General features: G+C 40.1%; 1 protein-coding gene across 5 annotated transcripts in view; it reads left to right on the top strand.

Annotated features, from left to right (window-relative positions):
- The window catches only part of Vwa3b (von Willebrand factor A domain containing 3B), a 191,529-nt gene that overhangs the window by 94,197 nt on the left and 72,665 nt on the right, over positions 1–24,667 (top strand). For all 5 annotated transcript variants that reach the window (XM_071601860.1, XM_071601861.1, XM_027950669.2 and 2 more), the window contains 6 exons: positions 1,042–1,180; positions 2,346–2,477; positions 14,094–14,192; positions 16,593–16,775; positions 19,186–19,313; positions 22,085–22,236. In XM_071601860.1, the coding sequence (XP_071457961.1) occupies positions 1,042–1,180; positions 2,346–2,477; positions 14,094–14,192; positions 16,593–16,775; positions 19,186–19,313; positions 22,085–22,236 (833 nt within the window). The remainder of the gene's footprint in view (positions 1–1,041; positions 1,181–2,345; positions 2,478–14,093; positions 14,193–16,592; positions 16,776–19,185; positions 19,314–22,084; positions 22,237–24,667) is intronic.

The raw sequence follows: 24,667 nt of genomic DNA, 5'->3' as shown, positions 1-24,667 counted from the left end.
CTGGCCACTGTATTTTTATGACTGTTCTGTGATGTGGTTCAGTTACTTGGAATCAGCAAGACCCTGACTTTTGTTAGCATAGGTCCAGAGTTTATTCCAGGGCTCATTTGGTCCTGTGACAAGCTAATGCCCTTTGAGGGCTCCCCTTGATTCTCCCTGCATTAAGGAGGCTTAAACGGCCCCTCTGCTGGTTGGAAGGTGCTTTCTTCCTAACCTGTGTGAGCTCTGAGGAGTTGGGCCACTTCCTCCTTCCCAGTGATTGGTTCCCTGGCTTCAGTAGTTCCTTCCCCAGCTCTTAGCCAAAATCTGGAGGCCACTTTTCTGCAGATCTCTGGAGCATGTTTCTCTCTGTCTCTCCCCATGACCTCAACGCTCTCCCTCTTTCTAAGCTTCTGTGCAGTGACGGCCTCTTCAATATTTCTCCCTACAGATTCTGGTTGCTTAGGTCTTGCTGAACTCTGAATGGTTTCAGGTCTTTTCTCTCCCCTCCTTCCCTAATCCTGACCTTCCAGGTTTTCCTGGCAGCCTTGAACTTCAGTAACATCCCATGAGGGGCTACAATAGCAGTCCCACTCACACAGCTACCTGGGGCTTGGTTGTTACGGGGCCCTGAGCTGCCTGATACTGTCCATAAGCTCCTTAGAAACATCAGGCATATTCTGCTCTACCATCTTGATGGTAGTTAGCAGGATTAGAAGAACAAATGGTCTGAATTCATAGCTGAGGGTCCCAATGTATCAGGTGACTAGTAGGAATTTCCTCTTGGCTTTAGCTCCCACGTTGGGTTTAGTTTTCTTCCTACTGATTTCTTAGTTCTGTTTTACTTGGAAGAATGAGGGTCAGTGGAGGGGGTTGGAAAGGCAGCTGGCCCAAATGGAGGATTTTCTACAGAAAAACTTCAAAGTATCCATTCACTGAAGATTGGGTGTAGACAATGTATCCCACAGCTCTGGCCACTGAAGAGCATCATTCCATTGTAAGGAAGATGACCTCATGGCCTGCAGGCTCTGACCATTCTTTTTGAAACTTTTTCCCTCCTAGGATTAAATGGCTAGAGGACGGGAGCCAAATCCTCTTTGGAAAGGTGCGTGAGGATTGCGTCTACGTCCTCATCGATACGTCTCACTCCATGAAGAGCAAACTGGACTTGGTGAAGGACAAGATCATTCAGCTTATACAGGTCAGAGGGCGTGGTCAGGTCTGTGCATTCAGGGCCTGTGTGTTGCAAATGCATCTGCACCAACCACCGTCCAGTGGCCACCAGCAGAGGACAGGGAGATTTTACACCCCATGAGGATGCCAGTTCAGAAAAGGCTCCCCTTTGCCCATTAGAGAATCCTCAGTTCCCCTTTAAAGCAGACCTGTCCTCTATTGGGTCCTTTAAGCCTCCTGTGGGTTACTGAAGGGAGATCCTATAGCCACTGCTTCAGGCTTTCTCTATCCTGAATCTGTGATACACCGAAAGCTTTAGAAAGCTCTGTTGTTTCCCAGATATTTATTATCTTAGCCTTTTTATTTTAATTTCCAGCATTTATTATGAATGAGTGTGTCCCAGGGTAGATTCATGGGAGGATACATGAGGCTGATGAATAGAAGCTCCCACTTCTGACTCTGCCTGTGCTGGCCACAGGTTGTCTGACCTGAAGCAGGTCCTGACTTCAATTTCCATGTCTATGAGTGTGTACGATCATGCTCACAGGGTCTGTTGTATTAGTTACAGAAATAATAGTGGGGAGTGTTTGAAAATAAATAAATAATAAATAAATATAATAATTACTATATTTATATTATTATAATTATTATAATAATTATTATATTTATTTATTATATTTATAATAATAATAATAAATAAATAAATTCAGCTTTTGATCTGACCAAGCTGTGTGGGAGAATGATGGACAGATAGAAGGCAAGTCAATAATCTGTAACTGAAAAATGGTTTTTCCCAAAAGATGGTAATCAAAATGATGAAATCATTTCAGGTTTCTTTTTTTTTTTTAAGAACATTATATTTAGTGTGCACATTTAGCATACCATTAATATCAGTATTAAAGTCAATATTTAATGCCACATTATATGTATAAACGTATACATATTTGTGACATCTATAATAAACATTCATACCTTCTTATATACATTTGGAAGGGTCTTGGCATTCAAACTATGTATAGATTTTATTTAAATGCCTTTTGTACCAGAAAAGATTTTTTCTATTGAACATAATTTTTAAGCTTCTAGAACTGAAAATAGATATTCTAGTGATTAAATATATTAGGCTAAGAGCTGCCCTGAGCTTTTCTTACATTTGAGTGGTTTTATGGTTAAGTAATAATTGTCTCTTACAGGAACAGCTGAAATACAAAAGTAAATTCAATTTTGTGACTTTTGATGGTCAGGCAGTTGCTTGGCGGGAAAAACTTGCTGAAATCAATGAAGATAATTTGAAAGCAGCTCAGTCCTGGATTAGAGACATTCAGGTAAAATAGAGATGAAATCTTGGTGAACAAGCCTGAGATTTTTCAAATGTGTACTGAATTTATTCACAGGATAGGAATTATTCTTCTTCTTCTCCTTCTCCTTCTCCTTCTCCTTCTTCTTCTTCTTTTTTTTTCTTGGTACTGGAGATTGAACCCAGGGTCACTTAACCACTGAGTCACATCCTCAGTCCTTTTTATATTTTATTTTGAGACAATTGCTTAGGGCCTAAATCTCTGAGGCTGGCCTCGAACTTGTAATCCTCCTGCCTCCGCTTCCTGAGCTGTGGGGATTACAGCGTGTTGACCCCTGCCTGGATGGATAGAAATTCTTGAGAAACATTTTGAGCTATAGGATGGCAGTACTTTCACATGGACATTCATTTTGTTTATAAAGGTCACATTAATTTCAACAGCTAATATCTTAAGGTTTAGATAAGTCTCTATTCACAGGATAGCCGTCCCTCAGTATCCAGTGGGGATTGGTTCCAGGACCCAATGCACCCACCCACCACACACACACACACACACACAAGGATACCAAAATTCCATGGATGCTCAAGTCCTTACAAAAAATGGCATCATATTTGCATAGCCACCAGCCTACTTTAAATCACCTCTGGATGATGATGCCTAATACACTACAAATGCTATTAAATAGTTATTACATTAGGGAATAGCAATGAGAAAATAGTCTATGTACAGTACGGACTCGGTTTTTCCCCCCATTTTCCATCCGTGGTTGGTTGAATCCTTGGAGACCCGTAGATACCAAGGGTTGGCCGAGCTGTTTCCTGATGGGTCCTTGGCTCAGGTTTCAGACACTTAATGAAAACAAATGTCAAAATATAACATTTTTTTTTTTGTTCTCAGTTGTTCATTTCTGTCTCATGTGACACTTCATTATCATTTTGAAGGATCTATGGCAGATCTTCACTGTGAACTTTGTTCAGGAGAAATGAACTTGTGGAGATGGGCAGTACAGTCTGGGTGTGCAGGGCTGAGAGCTAGAGGAGGAGAAGGCCAGCAGGACACAGGGAGAGGGCGACATCGTCCCTGCCGATCCGCGTTTCCTTTGCAGACCTTGAGAGCTGCTGGTCTTGGTGTTTACCATTCAGGAGGAATTTCCTTTCCCTACATCCCTCAACTAGAACTTATTTTGATTTTAAAAGTTCTACAGAACCACGTGACATGCCAGATACTTGAAAGACACTAAAATCGAAACTGAGTTGTTAAAAAGTTAAATATCACAAACATCTTTAGAGTTGGCTAGAGTCCCAGCTTTGACAGGAGGGCCACAAATGGACAGCAGCAGACCTCCCTAAATCTCCCTAAATTTCCCTAAATCTGATGCCAAGATGCATCAGGGTTCCCTTGGGATTTGAATTTTTTAAATGGGAAAAGGAGGAGGAAGAGGAGGAGAGGAAAATATGTTCTAGTGTGTTCTAAAAGAAATGATAATACTGATAATTTTTTTTTTGTACCAGAGATTGAACCCAGGGGTGCTTAGCCACTGAGCCACATCCTCAGTCCTTTTAATATTTTTATTATTTAGAGACAGGATCTCACTGAGTTGCTTCGGGCCTAACTAAATTGCTGAGGCTGGCTTTGAACTTGTAGTCCTCCTGCTTCAGCCTCCTGAACCTGTAAGATTTTGACCTGACTGGGCATCTTATCCTGAGAAAGAGTCTGAAGCTCAAGCCCAACTTGCTTAATTTCCAGAATGAATCAAGGAAGCTACTTATGACACATGTTCTCTCTTACAGACTATAGGAAATATCTTGTTCACCCAGAGCCCATTATTTTTTAGGGTTGTGATAACAAAATATTATGTATGTAATCTCAGTGGATAAATAATGAATAAACTCAATCATCTATTTAGATTTTAGCCCTTTGGCCAAAACCATAATTATAATTGTTTGGGGAAAGCATAGTTCTGCTATCTTTAAAAATCTGCATTTCTGCTCCTTGCCTGCTTACTGAGTGTCCAAAATTCATTTTCAAGATGACCAATGCAAAAGAAAATGTGTGATATATATACATAATAAAATATGACACAGCCTTAAAAGTATTATTTGCAACAACATTATGAAAACATTACATTAAGAGAAACAATCTAGTACAGGAACACAAATACTGCATGATCTCACTCATAGGTGACATTGAAAAATGTTGAACTCATATCACAATAGGTGGTTGTCAGGGCCTGGGTGTGGGGGACAAGGAAGAGGGAAAGGTTAGTGAGGTGCATAAAGTTTCAGTTAGACAGGAAGAATAAGTCCTAGAGATCTATTCCACAGCGTGGTAACTATAGTTAATAAGAACATAGACTTGAAAACTGCTTAGGGAGTAGACTTTGAGTGTTCTCATCATTAAGAAAAACACACAAGTTAATGGATATGTCAATCAGTTTGATCTAAGCATTTCTCAGTGCATATACATATCAAAGCATCATGTCACAGACCATTAGTATATTTAATTATTACCAATAAAAAATAAATTAAAACAACAGTAATAGAGATGACCAAATTCTCCTGTTATTCTTTGGCTAGTTTGTCTAGTAATCGATTATGTACACCCAGGACACCACTCCTGGTGTCCTGTACCTGCTTTGTGCTGGTCTTATGGAGCAGTGGACACAGCCATTCTGAAGTCCACAGAGGGGAAGCCTGGGTCAGCACCCACTGGGTAGCTGGGGGTGAGGCCTGGTGGGAGGAAATTGGAAGAGCAGGTGCAAAACAGGCACCTTGACCATCTCCCTAGGGTCCCATGCGTCTGGCTTCCTCCTAGCTCTCCACCGTCTTTTCAACATGGCCCACCAATGGCTTGTCAACCAAGGACTAATGAAACTGGACTCGAAGGGAGAAGTTGTTCTAATGACCCTCTGGGCTCTATTTCTGCGGCCCAAATCCTGCACGAAGGTTTAGTTTTGTTTTAAATTTTAAATGATTTTTATAAAATTTGCCAAAAACCAGTACATATTCCAGGAGCCTTTCTGCTAACTTTCCCTAACGTGAACACCTGACGTGGCCGTGGTTATTTACCAAAACTAAGAAATTCACATTGAAACTATTAAGGAAAGCGCAGGCTTCAGAGTCCTATGAATGTCCCTTCTGTGTGCCAGGATCTCACATTACATTCAGTTGCAATGTCTCCTGTCTTCTTCAGTTGGTGACAGTTCTTCTGTCTTTCCTTGTCTTCCATAATCTTGAAACTTTTCAAGAATTCTCATGAGATATTTTGTAGAATGTCCTGCAGTTTGGTTGGTCTGATGCTTTCTCACAATGAGATTAGGGTTATGGATTTTGAAGAAGAATCTCACCAAGCCATCTGCCTTTCCCAGCATGGTACCCAGGCACATGGGATGTCAAAATGCCTTATCATCAGAGATGTTGACACTGACCATTTCACTAAGGTGGTATCAGCCAGGTTTCTCCCCTGAAAAATTAATATTTTCCCCCTTTTTAACTAATGAATGTCTTGGTGTAGATACTTTGAGGCTATGCAAAGATCCTTTGTTCCTTAAACTTTTGCCCACTAATTTTTGCATCCTGTGGCGATTCTTCTCTACAGCAAGTATAAATGAGCTAGTGGTGATTTTCTATTTCCTTTTACATTTATTTTTTGGAAGCTTCTATAAAGAAGAGGTTCCATTTTCCTCCTTTTATTTGTTCACTCATATATTTGCTTTATTATGGGCTCCTGGGGATTTCTTTTATTCTTGAAATTATAACCTAACACTGTTATTTTTTTTTTATTTTGTTGCTGAAGTTATTTCTACCTTGGCCATTGAGAATTCTTTCAGGCTGCCTCCTGTGTCTTTTAAACATGAATCCAAAGGCCGGGCATAGTGGCACGTGCCTATAATCTCAGTAACTTGGGGGCTGAGGCAGGAGGATGATGAGTTTGAGATCAGCCTCAGCAACTTAATTAGGCCTTAACCAATTCAGTGAGACCCTGTCTTAAAATAAAAAATAAAAAGGGCTGGGGTTGTAGCTCAGTGGCAAAGCACCCCTGGGATCAATCTCTGGTCCCCAGAATAAATAAATAAGAATCCATCTTTTTTTTTCTTTTTTTATGTTATATTTGCTGACTTTCTGGCATAAAAATGTGTTTTATAATAATCTTTTAAAACAATATTTATTTTTTAGTTATAGTTGGACACAATATCTTTATTTTATTTATTTATTTTTATGTGGAGCTGAGGTTAAACCCAGGGCCTTGCACATGCGAGGTGAGCGCTCCACTGCTGAGCCACAAACCCAGCCCTTTCATGATCATCTTAAGTTTTCCCAGCCCCAATCCTAAAATCTACCAGTTCTTCAAGGAATTCTCATTCTTTACTAGAAATTATATTTAGAAACCAAGATCATGGTACTTGATGTGCTTGTTGCTACTGGATTGTTTCATTACTTTCAGACCTTCTCAGTGGAAAGAAATGACTGGGGGTGGGGGTGGGGATATATATCAAGTTGTTGATTTTAAGGGCATGAAATTATTTATAATATTTCCTATCCTTCCTCTCATATATAAATCCAGAATCTACAAACATCTGGATTTTTGTATCTATTTATCTGTATCTACATTAAATACACTGTGAGTTCACATTGATACCTCTGGCTCCAATTTGGAGCCACAGGTTAATTGGTAATGGACCTACTTGCCTATTTGTAACTTCTATGGACCAATCCCCAGGGAGGCCGGGACAGATCTACCTGGGGGAGTCTTTCCTATTTCATCGAATGAGATGTTTCTTCTTTTGCCAACACCACACTGTCTTTATTACTATAACTTTACACTAAGTCTTGAAATCACCTGTCACAAATCCTCTTTCTTCTCTTCAAAAATTTTTAGTTATTCTAGTTCCTTGGACCTGCCTTATAAATTTTGGAATCAATTGTCGAAATCTACAAAACACAAATGTGCTAGGATTTTGATTGGGATAGCATTAAGCCCATAGGCCAGATTCAGGAGAGCTGACATTTTAACCCTGTCTCTCCCTCTTCATTTATTTAGGTCTTTTTGTTACTATCATAAATGGTACTTTTAATTTTTAAATTTTGTTTTATTACAAATGATATTTGTATGATGACATTGTATCTTTTGGCCTTACTAAACTCACTTGTTCTAAGAGATTTGTGATAGATTACTTAGGATTTTCAGTGATATTATCTATGATTAGAAATGATTTTCTGTATAGCTTTTATCTCTTTTTCTTGCATCAATGCAATGGCTAGGACTTTCATATTGAATTAGAGTGATCCAAGAGGACATCCTAATCTTACAGGGAAAGGTTTCTATCTTTCACCGTTAAGTACTTTGCTAGCTATGGCGGATTTTGTTGTAGGTGGTGGTTTTTTTGTTTTTGGTTCCTTTTTGTCAGTTATGATTTTTTTGGATTAATGAGGTTCCCCTCTATTCTTGGTTTGCTGAAAATTATTACCATAAATGAATGCTGAATTTTGTCAGATGTGTTTTCTACATCTATTAGTTCACAAATATGGTGATCTATATAGTTCACAAATATGGTGAATTACATTGGTTTAATTGTTTTTGAATGTCAAATTGACCTTACACTCTTGAGATAATTACCACTTGTTCATGAGGTTTTATACATTTCATATATTCTGCATTAGATTTGTCAAAATATCTTGTTGAGGATTTTTGTGTCTGTTCATGAGGAAGGTTAGTCTGTAGATATTTTTTCTCAGAAATAATGGTCTAGTTTGATTTCAGAGAATATAGAATTCGTAATAAGGGTAGAGAGGTGTTCACTTTTCTTTTTCTTCTGAATCTGACCTATGTAGAATTGGTGTTATTTTTTTTCTCTTTAACTGTTTGGTTGAAATTACCAATGAAACCATTTGGGCCTTGATTTCTTTTTGTTGGAAGGTTTTAAAGTATGAATTAACTTTCCTTAATAAATATGGGACTATCAAGATTATCTGAATATTTTTGAGTTAGTTTTGGTCATTTGCTTCTAGAAGGAAGCGATCCATTTGTTTGAAGTTGTTGATTTTAAGGGAATGAAATTATTTATAATATTTCCTATCATTCCTCTCATTTTTGTGGGGTTTACAGTGATGTTCCTTTGTTCACCTGTCATATTGGTTAATTTTGTCTACTTGTTTTCCTTTTCAATTTTATTGATTTTCATTGATTTCTTTGTTTATTTTTTGTTTCCTTCCTCCTGCTTGCTTTGAGTTAATTTTACTCTTCGTTTTGGGGGTTCTTGAGTGAGGAGCACAGATTGTTATTTTGAGATATTTCCTTTTTTCTAAAGTAAGCTTTTAGTGTCATCAACTTTATGTTAGCTGCATCCCATAAATTTAAATGTTTTACTTAATTTTCATTCAACTCTTATTTAATTTTAATTTTATCAGTAATTTCTTTTCTTGAACAATGAATTATTTAAAGCATGTTCTTTTATTTCCAAGTGTTTGAAGATTTTCTGTTATTAACTTGTGTTTCAATTCTGTGATGGTTGAGGACATGCTCAATATGACCTCAGTTCTTTTAAAATTGTTAATTGTTGTTCTGTGACTCAAGATTTGTTTATGTAAATGTTTGATATTTGTTTGAAAAGACTGTATATTCTACTATTGGGTGGAGAGTTCTATAAACGTTAATTAGATCTGGTTTGTGGATCGTGTCATTTAGTTCTTCTACACTGTTGCAAAGTGTTTAGTTGTTCTGTCAACTATGGATATTGAAGAACCTAACCATAATTCTTGATTTATCCATTTTTCTTTTCATTTCCATCAGATTTTGCTTCATGTATTTTGGAGCTCCGTTGTTTGATACATACATATTTAGGATTCTTGGTGTATTGAGCCCTTTATCTTTATGTAATGTCCCTTTTTGTCCTTAATAATTTTCTTTGCCTTCTTTAAAGTGTATTTTTTATGCTATTAAGGTAGTTACTCCTGCTTTTTAAAAATAAATCTTTGCACAATATGTCTTTTCCTTCCTTTTGCTTTCAACCTGTCTATGTTGTTTTGCTTGAAGTGAGTTTCTTATAGACAGCATATGGTTGCTCTCTTCAATGTCTATCATGTAATTGGTACATTCACAGCATTTGCATATCATTGTTGATATTTAAAGCTTAATTCTCCCATTTAGTTATTGTTTTATGTGTGTTTCCTGCTTCTCATTTCTTTTTAATTTGACTTCCTATGAGTTATTTGACCATTTTTTAATGTTCTATTTTGACTTATTTATATTATTTTTATACTTTGCTTTGCATCATTAATGATTGTTCTAGGGATTTTCCTTATAATGATTGTTCGGAGTAGTTTGTAACAGCCTAATTTTGATGTTTTACTGGTTTAAGTGCACAAACCTTACTTCCACTTAGGTCCCCTTACTCTCACTATTTAAAAAATGTAATTAAAGTCTTTCCTTCATAAATATTACATACCATATTAGAGGGTGCTAAACTTTTGCTTCAGTCATGAAACATGATTTAAAAAAACTCATGAAGTTAAGAATTGTATATTAAGTTTACTTCTTTTTTTCTTCAAATATTTATTTTTTAGTTTTAGGTGGACACAGTATCTTTATTTTATTTCTACATGGTGCTGAGGATCAAACCCAGTGCCTCATGCATACTAGGCGAGCACTCTACCACGGAGCCACAACCCAGCCCCTAGGTTTACTTCTATTTACCCATTCCATTGTTCTTCTTTCTTTTTCTGAAAGTCTAATCTCTCTTCTTTAAATGTTTTCTTTCTATTTGAAAAGCTTCCATTAGCCATTCTTTAAGGACAGGTCTTCCAGAAATAGATTCTCGTAGTTCTCAACCTGGGAAAATATTTACCCCAGCTATATCATGATTTATAGTTAGCAGTTCATTTATTTCAGCCCTTGAAACACAATGTGTTTCAGATAAGAGGTGACTGTCATTTGAATTGATATTCTTTCATAGATGCTACAGGTACTATTTTCCTTTGGCTGTTTTTAGAGTTTTCTCCTTTTTAGTTTTCAGAAATTTAAATACAACATGTACTGGTGTGGGTTTCTCTCTCTCTCTCTCTCTTTTTTTCTCTTTGGAGTTTTTCTTAACTTCATGAATTGTGTTTTTTGTATCTTACACCAAATTTTGTGATTTTTTAAAGTCATTACTTCTTAAATGATTTTCAAATTTTTCATTCTTTCAATTCTTTCTTTGAAACTCTCACAGTAGAAAGATTATGTCTTCTTTATTATCCCACAGATCTCCAAGGCTCTTCTGCCTCATCAGTAGATAGTTTTCTCATTCAAAAGCAGTATCTCTGGTTCTTGATATGATGAGTGATTTTTAAAAAAATTGTATTCTGGACAATTTGATAATTATGTCAGGAAACTAATCCCACTTGAATCTTCTCATTTAGCAGGCATTCGCTGTTTAGATTTAGCATGTTTGTTCTGGTTTCAATCTGCAAGTTTCATTCCAGTGACAGTTTGGTTTTGGGAGCCATCTTGTGCTCCGAAATCCCATTTGCTGCTGTCTGCAGAGGTGCCAAGAACTTGGGCTGCCTGCTGTTTCTGGGTGACCTCCAGGGGTGCAGGGGCAGAAGTTGCTGCCTGAGTCTTCTTATGACAGGGGTAAAGATGCAGGGAAAGCAAGTCCCTCACCTGGCATGTGCTCTCTGGAGTTTTGTTTTTTTTTTTTTTTTAATTTTTTTAGTTGTAATTGGTACAATATATTTATTTATTTATTTATTTATTTATTTATTTATTTATTTATTTTTATGTGGTGCTGAGGATTGAACCCAGTCCCTCAAGCATGCAAGGCAAGTGCTCTACCACTGAACTACAGTCTCAGACCCTCTGGGAGTTATCTTATGATTGCCACCACCACTGTCACTATTCTGGCCTCAGAGGAGCTTTGCAAATAAAATTACTTGCCAATTCCTGAGCAAAATAGGTGTCTGGAACACCCATCATCTCTTCTACCTAGCTTACTGATCTTTTTTTTAAAAAAAAAAAAAAAAAATATATATATATATATATATATATATATATATATATATATATTTATTAGTTGTAGTTGGACACAATATCTTTATGTATTTATTTATTTTTATGTGGTGCTGAGGATGGAACCCAGAGCCTCGCATGTGCTAGGTGAGTGCTCTGCCGCTGAACCCCAGCCCTACCCCCTACTGATCATCTTCCCCTGCCATCTCACCCTGAGAAGCCTTTAGCTGCCCACTCAGTTAGAGCAAGATGTGTCCTATGCTGGGCGTGGGCCGTGACAGCTTTTGCCCAGTATTTGCTGGTGGTTTTCCAAGCCTCCTGCACTGCCTGCCAACCCCCCTCAAGACATAAAGTTTGGTCTGGCTTCGTAAGTTATGTCCCCTACCTAGCAAAATGCCTAGCAGGTGGGACTTCAGTGCTTACTGAATATCCACAGAAAGGAAATGAAATCAGATGAAGGTGACCGAGGCGAGAGCAGCTGGGTGGGGCAGGGCGCAGAGTGCCCCATTGGTGTCTGGTCTGTGGCCTGTGGTGAGGCTTGGGAGACACCTTGGGCAGAGGCTTGGATGCGTGTTTGGCCATCAGTTTTGGTTCTCTTCCTATCCTGATTCTCCATATGGGAGGCAGAGCCTCCTCACCTGTGGAAGTTGGGGGTCCTGGCCTCCCATCAGCTGGAGAGAACGTTGTATGAACCAGGCCCCACCAGGCAGAAAAGCCTCGTGGGCTCTGAGTTGCAAGTCAGCGATTCCAGATGGTGCCAGCAGGGACTCTGTGGCAATGATGGCAAGTGCAGTCTGATGTAGCTCCTTGGGTGACAGGGACAGCAGGCTGCTGGTCCAGCTCAGAGCCAGCACCTCCAGTGTTGGCGAAGCAAGGCGTAGCATCTGGTGTTTGGCAGCAGAGCTGCAGCGGGGTTCCACCAGGCAGGTCTGCGGCAGGATCAGAGGCCTTGCTCCCAGTGTGAGGTCCTAAACCATGTTCTCCTGCCAGTTGGGTAAGGCTGTGAGCCATCCCATGTCCTTTCCATAAATTCCTTTCTTCTTGGGTCAACCACAATTAGTTTTCTTGCTTATAATTAAAGCTGGACTGATACCCTGGGCCTGAGAGGAGTGGACAGGCTTAAGGAAACAGTTAGGAACCTCCAAGTCCTGTATTTCTTACTAATAGTCTCTTAGTATTATTTTTGCATATTAAGTAGAGTGCATTCCAGCTGGGCACGGTGGCACATGCCTGTCATCCCAGTGGCTCGGGAGGTTGAGGCAGGAGGATCACGAGTTCAAAGCCAGCCAGGCACTAAGCAACTCAGTGAGATCCCATCTCTAAATAAAATCCAAAATAGGGCTGGGGATATGGCTCTGTGGTTAAGTAACCCTGGGTTCAATCCCCAGTATAATAAAAAAAAAAAAAAAAAAAAAAAAGGAAAGTGCATTCCAGTGAATTTAAATTTGTCTGAAAGTCCATCTTTTTCTATATTGATGAAGCATTAAAAAGATTTTCTAATTTATAATTGTTTAACATAAGTTAAATATCATTTATCTCTCTTAACATATACCATGTGTATAATTTTACCTTTTTTATATAAAGAGTTGTGGATGGTGTTATGATTGATATAATGTGTAGGAGAGAGGATGAGCCATAACTTATTCCCTTTGATTCTGATTCTGACTGGAACAATCATCCCTTAATAGCCCTGGAGGATTGGCTCTAGAATCCCCCAGGATACCAAAATCTGCAGATGCAATAGTATTTGCTTATGCACATATCCACCTATGTGCTTTAAATAACCTTTAGATTATTTATAACACCTACTACAATGTAAATGCTACATAAATAGTTGTTCAACTGTATTGTTTAGGAAATAATTAGAAGAAAAAAGTCTGTACATGTTCAGTACAGATGCAAATTTTTCCCCAAAGATTTCCAATCCATAGTTGGTTGACTCCATCCGTATAGAATCCATAGATTTGTGCCAACTGTAATTGAATGTTTATTTCTATGATATATAAAACAGCATTTAGTCCCCCACTCAATACCACGCACTTGTGTAAGACCTAATGTGCACATGAACTTCTGTAGTCGCTAGAACCTATTAGATATATCCCTGTGCTATTGTTAGACTGCTAATGATATCATGCTCGTGTTTGCCAAATGTTGGATATCGTGAGTAAATCTGGGTTTGAAATAAACACAATCCCTACCAGGGTGCATCTGGGCTGTGTGTTTAAGCTCTTTTGACAGCTGGATGAGATGTAACTGAGTTAGCATCCCACAAAGAAACCCAAAGATAAAATTGCATTAAGATTTCTGTCATCAAGACAGGAAACCCACAGTCCTGGCTGCTAACAGTTCTTGTACTGCCTAGAAAGAGACTTTGGTGACACACCGAGGGGTCTGGTGTCTTGAAATCATTGGACTTAAATTATTATTATTATTATTATTAATTTTTTTAATAAAAAAAATTGTTGTAGGAGGACACAATACCTTTATTTTATTTATTTATTTTTATGCGGTGCTGTGGATATAACCCGGTGCCTCACATATGCTAGGTAAGTGCTCTGCCACTGAGCTATACAGCCCCAGCCCTAATGATTATTTTTGGAAGCAGAAAATAAATACCACTCGTTTATGAGATCTCTGGGTACCTCTTTTTCCCCACAGGTTGGAAGCTCCACGAACACCCTGGATGCCCTACGAATTGCTTTTGCTGATAAAGAAACACAAGTGATCTACCTTCTGACGGACGGCAGACCTGATCAGGTACTTATTTTCGAAGTTGGGACTCCCCAGCACACTGAAAGTGAATGCTGAGAATGGGTTTGGGGGACCTTTTCGATGACCTTAAAGAAGTGGTTGAGAGGTGTCCCTTGGCTTAGGGATCCAGAACTGAGGTGAGAAGACGCACTGGGGAATTCCTTTGTCTGCCTCAGCTCTGAGGAGCCTTGTGACACACACACCCACAGTCCTGGAGACCAACCCGGAAGGGTTGGTGTCTGCCTTCTGTTGGAGTCTGGTTTACACTTTACTGCAAATTGAGAGTGAGGAGAGTCTCCCCCCCGCCCCACACACACACCTTTGAGGACTCAATCTAAACATGTCACTGCACAACATCCTTGGCTTTGCCCCTAATTTTAGCACATTCCTCATTTAAACAAAGCATGCCTTTCCAGTGAAATGTTCTTTGTTTTGTTTAGCCCGACTGGGAAATATTTGAAAGGTTCTGGAGAAGCCTGTTCAGCTTCTCTTGAGCTTTGTGAATGAAAGAGGAGAGTCGCAGCCCTTAAATAAACACAGGGATTTCCAGGCCAGCACAATGTAAATTACCCACTGAAGTGAATTACTATCAACTGGTTTCCTTCCTCGACAAATGTTTACATAGGCAGACTGCTAGGCAAATATCTGAGAATATCCTGTGTCAGATGGTTCATGGAGTAAATCAGTTGGAATTTTTCCGCCCTCAGCATTGGCTGTATGGCAGAGAGGCAGCATGTAAAGTGACATTTTATTTTGAGTGGTTTTCCCATGAACTTTGCTGTGTTTTCAATTGGGAAGCAGATTCTTGCATCTCTCTGATGTTCCCCGTGGGATACCAAGGTTAGAGGCTACGCAGGTGAACCATAGCTCATCCTGCCTGAGGGGCGTCTGTCCTTAGGGGGACGAGCTGGACGTGCCTAGACAGTGAACTCTAATACAGTCCAGGGAGCCGGGCTGCCCGCCCTAGGCCTAGGCCCCGAGAAGGATGACAGCTGTAGGAGATGGAGAGACCAGGGCAGGGCCCACGGGGGAGACCACACTGCAGCTGAGTCTGGGAAGAGGAGAAGGAATGTTCTGATCAGAGGAGATGAATGGTGACCTGAGCAGGAGGGACAGAGGTGTGGACACGGGGTGGAGGCTGGGTCAGGGAAAGAGGCTGAGGCAGGGCTGAGATGAGAAAGTCGGGTTGGGGAGGTGTGAAGGTTCCTGAGTGCCCTGTTAAAAGGGTGGGCATTTCTCAGGGAGAACCTGCAAGAGGACCATACATGCCCAGTAGTGCCAGGGAAAGGCTGGCTCTGCTCTGCCTCCTGCCTATACCTTGGAAAGGACTAGGAACAGCTGTGGGCAGCAGCAGCAGGAACAGGGAGGTGGGGACCCTCTCCTGAGATCAGATGGCAGCCAGAAGACGTGTGACTGGTTTAGGAACAGGAATGGGGTGAGGAGAAGGTGGGAGCAGAGCAGAAAGGCATCGAGGTGACCAATTTCTGGCTTATTCCATTATGTGATTAAGGATTGACATTTAAATTTCAGGGAGCAGGAGGTTCGCAGGTGCTGGTGTTATGCACATGGAGTGCTTGGATGTTCAAAGTTCTGGAAACATGAGGCTCCATCTGATTTGGGAAAGACGTTGGCTAGGCGTTCTGATTGAAGAGTCATCTACACAGGGCGTCTTTTTCTTTTTAATAAACTTATTTTCTTAATGTTTGTATTAGATGAGACTTAGAAAATATGGATAAGCATAAAAGAAGACGATTGAAATCACTCATGATTTAATTCTGTGTTCTGCTTTGTTTTCATCTAATATTCAAAACACTCCTCCAAGTCACGAGGAATTCTTCAGAGGCCTCCTTCTCAACGACTGCATCATATTCTGTTTTATGGGCTTAATCAGGATTTTTAACTTAAGGATCCATTTTGTTATTCAATTTTTGAATACCCATACATTCACGTGGCCCAAATTACAAAGGTACAAAGGGCATATGGGGAAAGTTCTCCCCCTCACCCCACGCACCAGCTAAGAGGCAACCGAGGCCACCAGTTTATGTTAGGCCGACAGAAATGTATCTATATAGAGATTCTTTCTTCAAATAAAACAGACGTTAGCGTATTCTACACGCGATTCTGCATCTTCACAGGGACCCTGAGCTTAGGAGCACCTCAAGTTGAGCAACTTGGCTAAGCAAATCTCTCTCCGTGCTGCTTCTTCCCATTGAAGTGCGAGACCTGGGAGGACAAGGGCCTCATATTGGTCTATGTGCTCTCACTGTCTGGCGGTGTCCCTTCATTGCATTGAAACGACACATTTACAAAAAGCCCCTTATCCCTATGTGAAGAATCAGTATTTTTCTATGGCAAATAGCAAGGGTTCTCCCACATCTTTGTTTTCCTTTCTCTTTTCTATTTCAGCCACCTGAGATGGTGATAGAACAAGTCAAAGTTTTCCAGAAAATTCCTATTTACACCATTTCCTTCAATTACAATGATAAGATTGCGAATGAATTTTTGCAAGAGCTTGCTTCTTTGACGGGAGGAGATTTCCATTCTTATAAATTTGGTTGCAAGGATCCCATTCCTCAGGAGGCTCTTCAGGTAAGAGCTTGATGGGCTAAGCACAGAGTGTTCATTTATTTTAACATGACCGGTGGAGGTGCAGGGGCAGTCAGTACCTTAGTAAAAAACAGTAACCACAGAGAAAACCAAGTCAAGCCAACAAACTGGTTAACAAGTATACCAGCATTTCTCAGAAGTGGCTCAAGGGCTGAATGTGGTGGTGCATGCCTGTAATCCCAACGGCTCAGGAGGCTGAGGCAGGAGGATCACAATTTCGTGACCAGCCTCAACCTCTTAGTGAGGCTCTAAGAAACTTAGTGAGACCCTGTCTCCAAAAGGGGGGGAGGCACTATGCCTTATATGGCTTAAATTACTGTGGAAACCCATGGACAGAATATCCTAGCCATCAGGATTCCAGAGTGGGTCCCTTAGATTCTCAGTGTGGCTTCTAAAAAGTGATTCCCAGCTTCCCATATGCTCTGGTTAAGTTTTCCCATGGAGAGTGGAGGAAGAGCCATTGATTCCAAGTCCTTCCAGACACTGGGTGTCCATTCTGCAACCAGATCTCCCAGTTAGTCTGGCGCTGAGGCTGGGGATGTAGATCAGTGGTAAAATGTCCCTGGGTTCAATCCCCAAGGACCATCTGAACTGGGGCACAAACTCCAGGGTGCCACTGTGGAACTCTAAATTAGGCTGTGGGCACAGAGGCCCAGGAATTTTAGGGTAATGTGTTTTCTTCTAAACTTTTTATTATGGAAAGTTTCAAAAGTCTCAAAGTGCAAGGACCCCAAGAAAACCATCACTCAAATTTAACAACCATCAACATTTTGTCAAACTTTAGGACATTCAAGGGTCCCTGGGGTTCATGTGTGATGTTTGTTAACCATTGCTATATACCCATATTTGTGATACTTTCAAAAATTTCCAATGTAAGGTAGTTGTCTCCTGACTTCTCAGACTATGTGACCATGTGACCATCTGAAAAAGCAAAAAGTTCTCAGGGGTTATTAGGGGAAATTAAGTACGATTCTATTTGCCAATCCTTCAATCTTGGCCAAAGGGTATATACTTTAAGAATGCCCTTCTAGTAGCTCAGTGGTAGAGCGCCTGCCTGGCATGTGTGAGGCACTGGGTTCGATTTTCAGCACTGCATATAAATATGATAAAGGTCCATCAATAACTAAAAAAAAAATTTTAAAAAGAATGCTCTTCTATATAGGAGTGTGCTTCTTGAATTATTGTATGCCCTGGGGTGAAAGGTGGGCTGCAGACTTGGAGAAGGTCTCTGCAAATGACATATTGAACAAAGGGTGTGAAGAACTCTCAGCACTCAACAGCAAAAAGCAAAACATCCCATCAGAAAATAGGCAAAACACGTGCACACACTTCATAGAGGAGGATCGTGGTGTCAGATAAGCTCATGAAAGGTTCAGTATCATTAGCCTTGGAAGAATGCAAACTGGACCACCATGAGACATCCCTGCACACCCTTCAGAATGGCAAAAAAACCAAAAACTGTGAGAAAACAGAGTGCTGGGAAGGGTGAGGAGAAACTAGAAGATCAACACACTGCTGGTGGGGTTGGATACTGTCACACCCATGTAGGATGCTAAATGAGAATGGCTGACTCGACCTTGCGTCTGCAAGGATGTGGAGGGAATGGGACTCTCATGCATGACTGATGGGAACGTAAATGGAACAACCATATTGGGATACTTTGATAGTTTCCTTAGAATTTTGACATCAGCATCTGTATGATCCAACAATTCTACTTCTAGTTCCCACCGTGAGAAATGGAAGCAGATGTCCATACACAGGCTTGCACACAAAAATTTATAGTTTTATTGACAGTAGCCCAATCCTGGAAATAGCTTACCTGTGCATCAGCAGGCAAATGGATAAATATTGATATTTAGCATACCATGGGATCATCCTCAGCAACAAAATGAATGCGCTCTTGATCCACGCTACAGCATGGGCGAATCTCAAAATGATTATCCAAGTGAAGGAAGCCACACAAGAAAAGAGCATTTGCAGCACGGCTCCATTTATATAGAATTCTAGAAAATTGAAATTAACATATCATAGCACAATGCCCATGAGAAGTTTCTCAGGAATTGGGAAGAGGGGTTGTAGGAAGGAGGGCAGATTTGTCATGGAGTAGGAGAGAATTTGGAGGGGGGGTGGCAGATACATTCCTTCTCTTGATCATAATAACGATCTCAGGGGTGTGAATGTTGAAACTTCAAGCCGTACACTTCATATATGTCCAGTTTATTATGTGTGAAATACCTGTCCATAAGTGGGTTAGAAATTCATAATATAGTATAAGAATCCCGTGGAAGTCTTCAGATTCTTCTTTTCCCGATGCAGTCCATTTTCTGCTAGAGATGTTTGAGATGGGAACTCTGATGCAACCTCATGATGTCCTCACCTCTCATTGCAACAGAATGAAGATGTGATTCTTTTGGTTCAGGAGATGGAGCAGGGCTACAGCGACCTGGAGAAGGTGCAAAGTCTTTATTCCAAGTCCTTGATCATGGACTGGTGGTACAACGGAGAGAAGGAAGAAAGCAAGTGAGTTCAAGGGACCGCTCGCTGACCCCTGCCTGGGGGTCCTCGCAGACACTATCCTCGCTCTCCTTGACTTCTCTCTCTAAAATGCTTCAGGAGATTTATTTTAGTGTAAGAATCACATAGTATAGATTAGTTAGGATTTTTTTTATTTTAGCAGAGAGAATAATTTAATAGCAATCCATGGTCTTGAGAAAGCCACTTTCATGCTCTATCAAGTGTGGACAGGTCCCCTAACCCAAGCAGTGTCAGGACTGAAAGGTGCTGTATAATGAAGGAGCTTTAACTTGGAGATAAGGAGGCCCCGGCCTGGGCTTCCCTCAGAGGGCTCTTGGTGAGGGCCTAACTTGCCTCTGCACCTGTCCATCACTGCTGGCCTCATTTCCTCATTGTTCTTTCTTTCTTTCTTCATTTGTTTTGACACAGGGTCTCACTAAATTGCTGGGGCTGCCCTGAAGTTGGGATTCTCCTGCCTCAGCCTACTGAGCAGCTGGGATGACAGGCGTGCACCGCACCGCTGTGCCTGGCTTTAGGTTCCCCATCTTTGACTTGGAGGCTCGAGTGGGAGGGTTTTTGTTTTCCAGCCTATAGTATAATACATTTCTAATTCTTAGTTAAACCCCAAATCAAAAATATTCCCAGGCTGGGGATGTGGCTCAAGCGGGAGCGCGCTCACCTGGCATGTGTGGGGCACTGGGTTCGATCCTCAACACCACATAAAAATAAAATTATATATATATATATATATATATATATATATATATATATATATATATATTCCCAACACTCAGGAAATGTGTCAGAAACTCATTAAGATGATTCAAGGGTCTGTGACCAGACATTCCAGGGTCACAGCGTACCCTGCCAAGAGGGTATCTTTTTATTTAAGCGCAAAACGGAAAGAAATTGAAGAAAAAAATAAATCAGAATTTCTTGTTCATCAAAATCGACTGTCTTCCTGTTAGCAAATCAAGCATTTTACAGTATTATTTTTCAAGTATTTAGGAAAACATAGGTACATCTTCTAAACTCAGCAAATTTAGACAAAAAAACCAAGACTCAAACAAATGAGCTGCTCTTAAATGTACATTCCCTTCTGTGTACTTTCAGTCCTGTACCTTAAATCCATTCTTACCCTTTTTAATCAAATTTGAGATCTCAGGATACAAAGAGCAGCTATTTCTTAGAAAGTTGACTTGGTTAGTTGGCTATGTCTGCTATTTGAGTGGTGGATGAAGTCCTTTTTATTTTTATTTATTTTTTGTCTGTTTATTTTAGTTTTATTTTTAAGGGCTGGCGGGAGCAGGTCCTGGAGTTGGACAGAGAAACATTTTAATATTCCCCTAGTACATGATGGGTGACCTTGGGCAAGTCACAGAATTTTTCTGGGCCTGAGTTTCCTCCCCAGGGTGGATTAAATAAGAGTGTGTCCAGCACATGATAAAACAGTCTTGCTTAATGTGATGGGAAGTGCTAACCATAGCCCTTCATCCTGCAGATACCAGGCTTCTGAACTTCCTTTTAACTTAACATTAGGAAAAGTTATTTCGCCCTCTTATCTGTGGTCAATCCCAAACTACCTTTTTCTAGTTTTTCCAGCAGAAGAAAATATTTAACAGCCCCCAAATGCTTTTTCAAACATCTATTGAGAACAGGTTGTACACGGGGGACCTGGGACGCACATGAAGGTGCGCTTGATCTTTCCGCCAGGGGATGCACCCTGTGGGGACCATCACACAAAGGATTCCAGGATATGGGGTGGGTGCTTTGTGGGGGCATTTGGTGAGGTGTGAGGCAGGCTGGTGAAGGAGAAGGAGCACATTTTAAAGTGGTAGAGTGGGAGAATGTTCTGGAAACCTTCCTATCTGTGGCTATTGTGTTCTGAGCTTCAGAGAAAGAAATGTGTCAGAAAATAGTCAAGCATTTCTGGATCTTTCTTGGCTCCAGATCTTCCCCAGAATGGATGGCCGCCATCTCTTCCTCGGTTGGGGAGGTCCAAGGTGGGAGTTTCCCTTCTCTGGCCTTTGTAAGAGCTTGCTGGTCAACCTGACCCTATGATTAGAGAAATGGATTTCTGTAAATCAGACGTGGTAATACCAGGTGGTTCCTCTGTTAGCCCCTGTATCAGCCCTACCTAGTTGGTCCTCCCACCTTGGTGCCAATCCATTAAGGAGTACATGGTTTTGAGAAAAAGGAAAAAGAAGGTTTATTGCTTTGCTATGAAAGAAGAAACACAGGGGACTCTTGTCCCAGACTCTGTGATTCTGCCCATTCACAGGAACAGGAGTCTTTTATAGAGGTGATTCAGAGAGAATGAGATTAGGGAGGAGAGATCAGGAAGGAGAAGGTTAGGGAAAAGAAGATTGAGAAAAAGAAAAAAAAATGTGCATTTTAAAGCCACAAGGGATAGAGTCAAAGCATCAAGTGAACCCCTGTTGGGGGTGCACAGGTGAAATTTCCTGAGGAACAGACAAGGAGAGTGAAGAAGTTTCAAGAGGACTGTGCAACTTCAACGGGGTCGCCCAGTGACGAACAGACCTGTGGTGGGAGCCACATGTTCCCACTGACTCAAGGACTGGACCCCTATTTCCTCTTCTGCAGGGGCAGGGGTAGACGGCTATTTTTAATTCCAATAAGGGAGGGCTCCTTTCTTTAAATTTGCAGTATTCAACATGAATGCATTTATTTAAGTCTTCCTTCTTGATGGGAATTGTCTTTTTATTTATTTTTTTTCTTTTTCTTTCTTCGTCTGCGTTTTATCTAAATACAAACAGGCATCAAAAGGAAATCTCTTCTATGGTTGCAACCCCAGGAAAATGTGCTAAAACTCAATCTGATGTTGAATCAACACAAATCTCACCCTTCAATATATTGAAAGTACCCTGGGACCTTTCAAATCATCAGAAGAGGAAAGGCCTCCATGCAGGTATCAGTGAACACAATGGCTTCTTTCTTTTGGCTGGTTTCCCTTCAATACAAGAAAATAGACTAGAACCAAACACACAGAGAATTTCTTTTCAAGCCCTAACCTGTGGGTTTTTATTGTTTTGGTGGTATTTGTGATTGAGCCCCTAGCAGTGTGCTTTTCCACTGAGCTAGCCTCAGCCCTCTCAGCCCCCGTGGGGTTTTTCAATTAAAATTCTTATTGAGATTATTATATATTTTCTTGCTCCCCTAGAACTACCCTATACCCTGCTTCCGCCAATGGTAATATCTTTCAAAATAATAAACCAGGATCCTGACATTGATATAATTCACAAATCATAGGTTGTCCCAGTTTTATTTGTGTTTATCTGGGGTGTGTGCGACCATCTGTGTTTAAGAAGAATTTCATCACCAGAGGAATCTTTCATATTGCCCTTTTATAACCATATCACCTGCCTTGTGTATCCTTTTTTCTTAAATTGGCAACCAGTAGGTTTCTATTTCTAAAATGTTGGAATTTGAAAAATATTGTGGTATGACCTTTTGGGACCGGCTTTTGTCACTCAGTACTTCCTTGGAAACTCACCCAAGTTTCCGCCTGTGTCAGTGGTTCATTCTTCTTCATTGCCGAGTAGTATTCTGAGAAATGGATAGACGTACCACAGTTGAAATGTCTTCAGCATTTATCTGTTGAAGAACATCCAAACCATTTTCAACTTCTGGCTGTTACCAATAAAGCAGTTTCTGAACATTCATTACAAGTTTTATGTAACATAAGTGTTTGTATTTGGGATAAAATGTCCAAGAGTGTGATTTGCCAGATCACGTGGTAATCGAATGTTTCATTGTTAAGGATATTGCCAAACTGTTTTCCAGATTGACTGTACCATTGGGCACAATGAATGAGTGGCCCAGTCACTCCATACCTTCATCAGCACAAGCTGTCACTATTTTCTATCTTAGCCCTTCTGATAGTGGCTGCATCCCCCTAATTGCAAATTATGTTGAGCCTCTCTTCCTGGGCTTATTTGCTCTCTGTGGATCATCATTAGTGTGTGCCTGTGTTTTGCCCATTTTCTAAATGAGTGGTTTGTCTTTCCTGCTGATTAGAAGAGGTCTTCATATCGTCTAGAGACGGGATATGTCCTCGGCATATGTTTTTTCGCTATCTGTATCTTGTCTTTTCATCCCCTTAACAAGGTCTTTTGCCAAGCAAAACCTTTTAATTTCAATGAGTCCAGTTTATCAGTTTTTCCATTCACAGATCCTACTTTTGGGGTCAAATCTAAAAACAAATATTAATTCTTGAAGATTTTATTTTATGTGGTTTTTTTCCCCAGAAATCTTGTAGTTTTATGTTTTACATATAAATCCATGATTCATTTGAGTTTTAGGCCAAATTTCTTTTTCTTTTTGGCCTATAGTTATTGCTTTAGAAGTATTTACTGAAAAGGCTGTACTTCAATTAATTCATCTGAACCTTTGACAAAAACCTTTGGGTATGTTTGTGTGAGTTAAATCTATTTTCTGTATTCTATTCAATTGATCTAGTGTCTGTTTCTCTGCCAGTAACACATGGTCTTGATCCATGTGTTTACATGGTAAGTTTTAAAACCAGGTCCAATGATGCTTTCAACCTAATTCTTCAAAATCATTGTAGCTTTTCCAGGACCTGATATGTATGTGTACATTTCAGAACATGTTTGTCTATGTTTATAAAAAAAAAGATCTTCCTGGGATGTCTTCTGGAGTAGCATTAAACCTACAGATCCATTGGGGAGAACTGTCATCTATAATGCCAGTTGCTCCAACCCATGAACATGGTATGTCTCTTCAGTTACTCTTTTTTGATGTCTTGCAGTAGCATGTTGTAACTTTCAGCATGTAGGTTATGTAAAAATATGCAGGTGATTTTTTTTTTTTTTGGTGCTGGGGAGTGAACCCAGGGCCTTGTGCATGCAAGGCAAGCACTCTACCAACTGCATTATATATACAGTGGATTTTTATGTGGATCTTCAACCTTGTGGAACTCAATAGTCCTAGAAGTTCTATTGTCTCTATAGACAAAATGTTATCTGCAAATAGAGTTTTATCTTCTCCTTTCCAATCTTTCTAACTTTATTTCTTCTTCTTGCCTTGCTGCAATAGCTAGAACTTCCAGTACCATATTGAAATAAGAGTGGTCATCCTTGCCTTTTATCCGATCTTAGGAAGAAGGAATTTAGTCTTTTCCCATTATGATTTTTAGCTATATGTGGTTGCACATATTGCTTCAAATTGAGAATGTTCTCCATATTCCTAGCTTTATGGAAGTTTTTATCAACAATGGATGCTGGATTTTGGCAAATGCCTTTTCTACATCAATACGTGATTTTTCTTCTTTTGTCTATTGATATGGCAGATTCCATTGATTATGTCCATTTCAAATGGGG

This window comes from Marmota flaviventris, chromosome 14 (genome assembly GCF_047511675.1).
Source record: "Marmota flaviventris isolate mMarFla1 chromosome 14, mMarFla1.hap1, whole genome shotgun sequence".
Lineage (NCBI taxonomy): Eukaryota > Metazoa > Chordata > Mammalia > Rodentia > Sciuridae > Marmota > Marmota flaviventris.
This window is presented reverse-complemented; position numbering and strand designations above follow the sequence as displayed.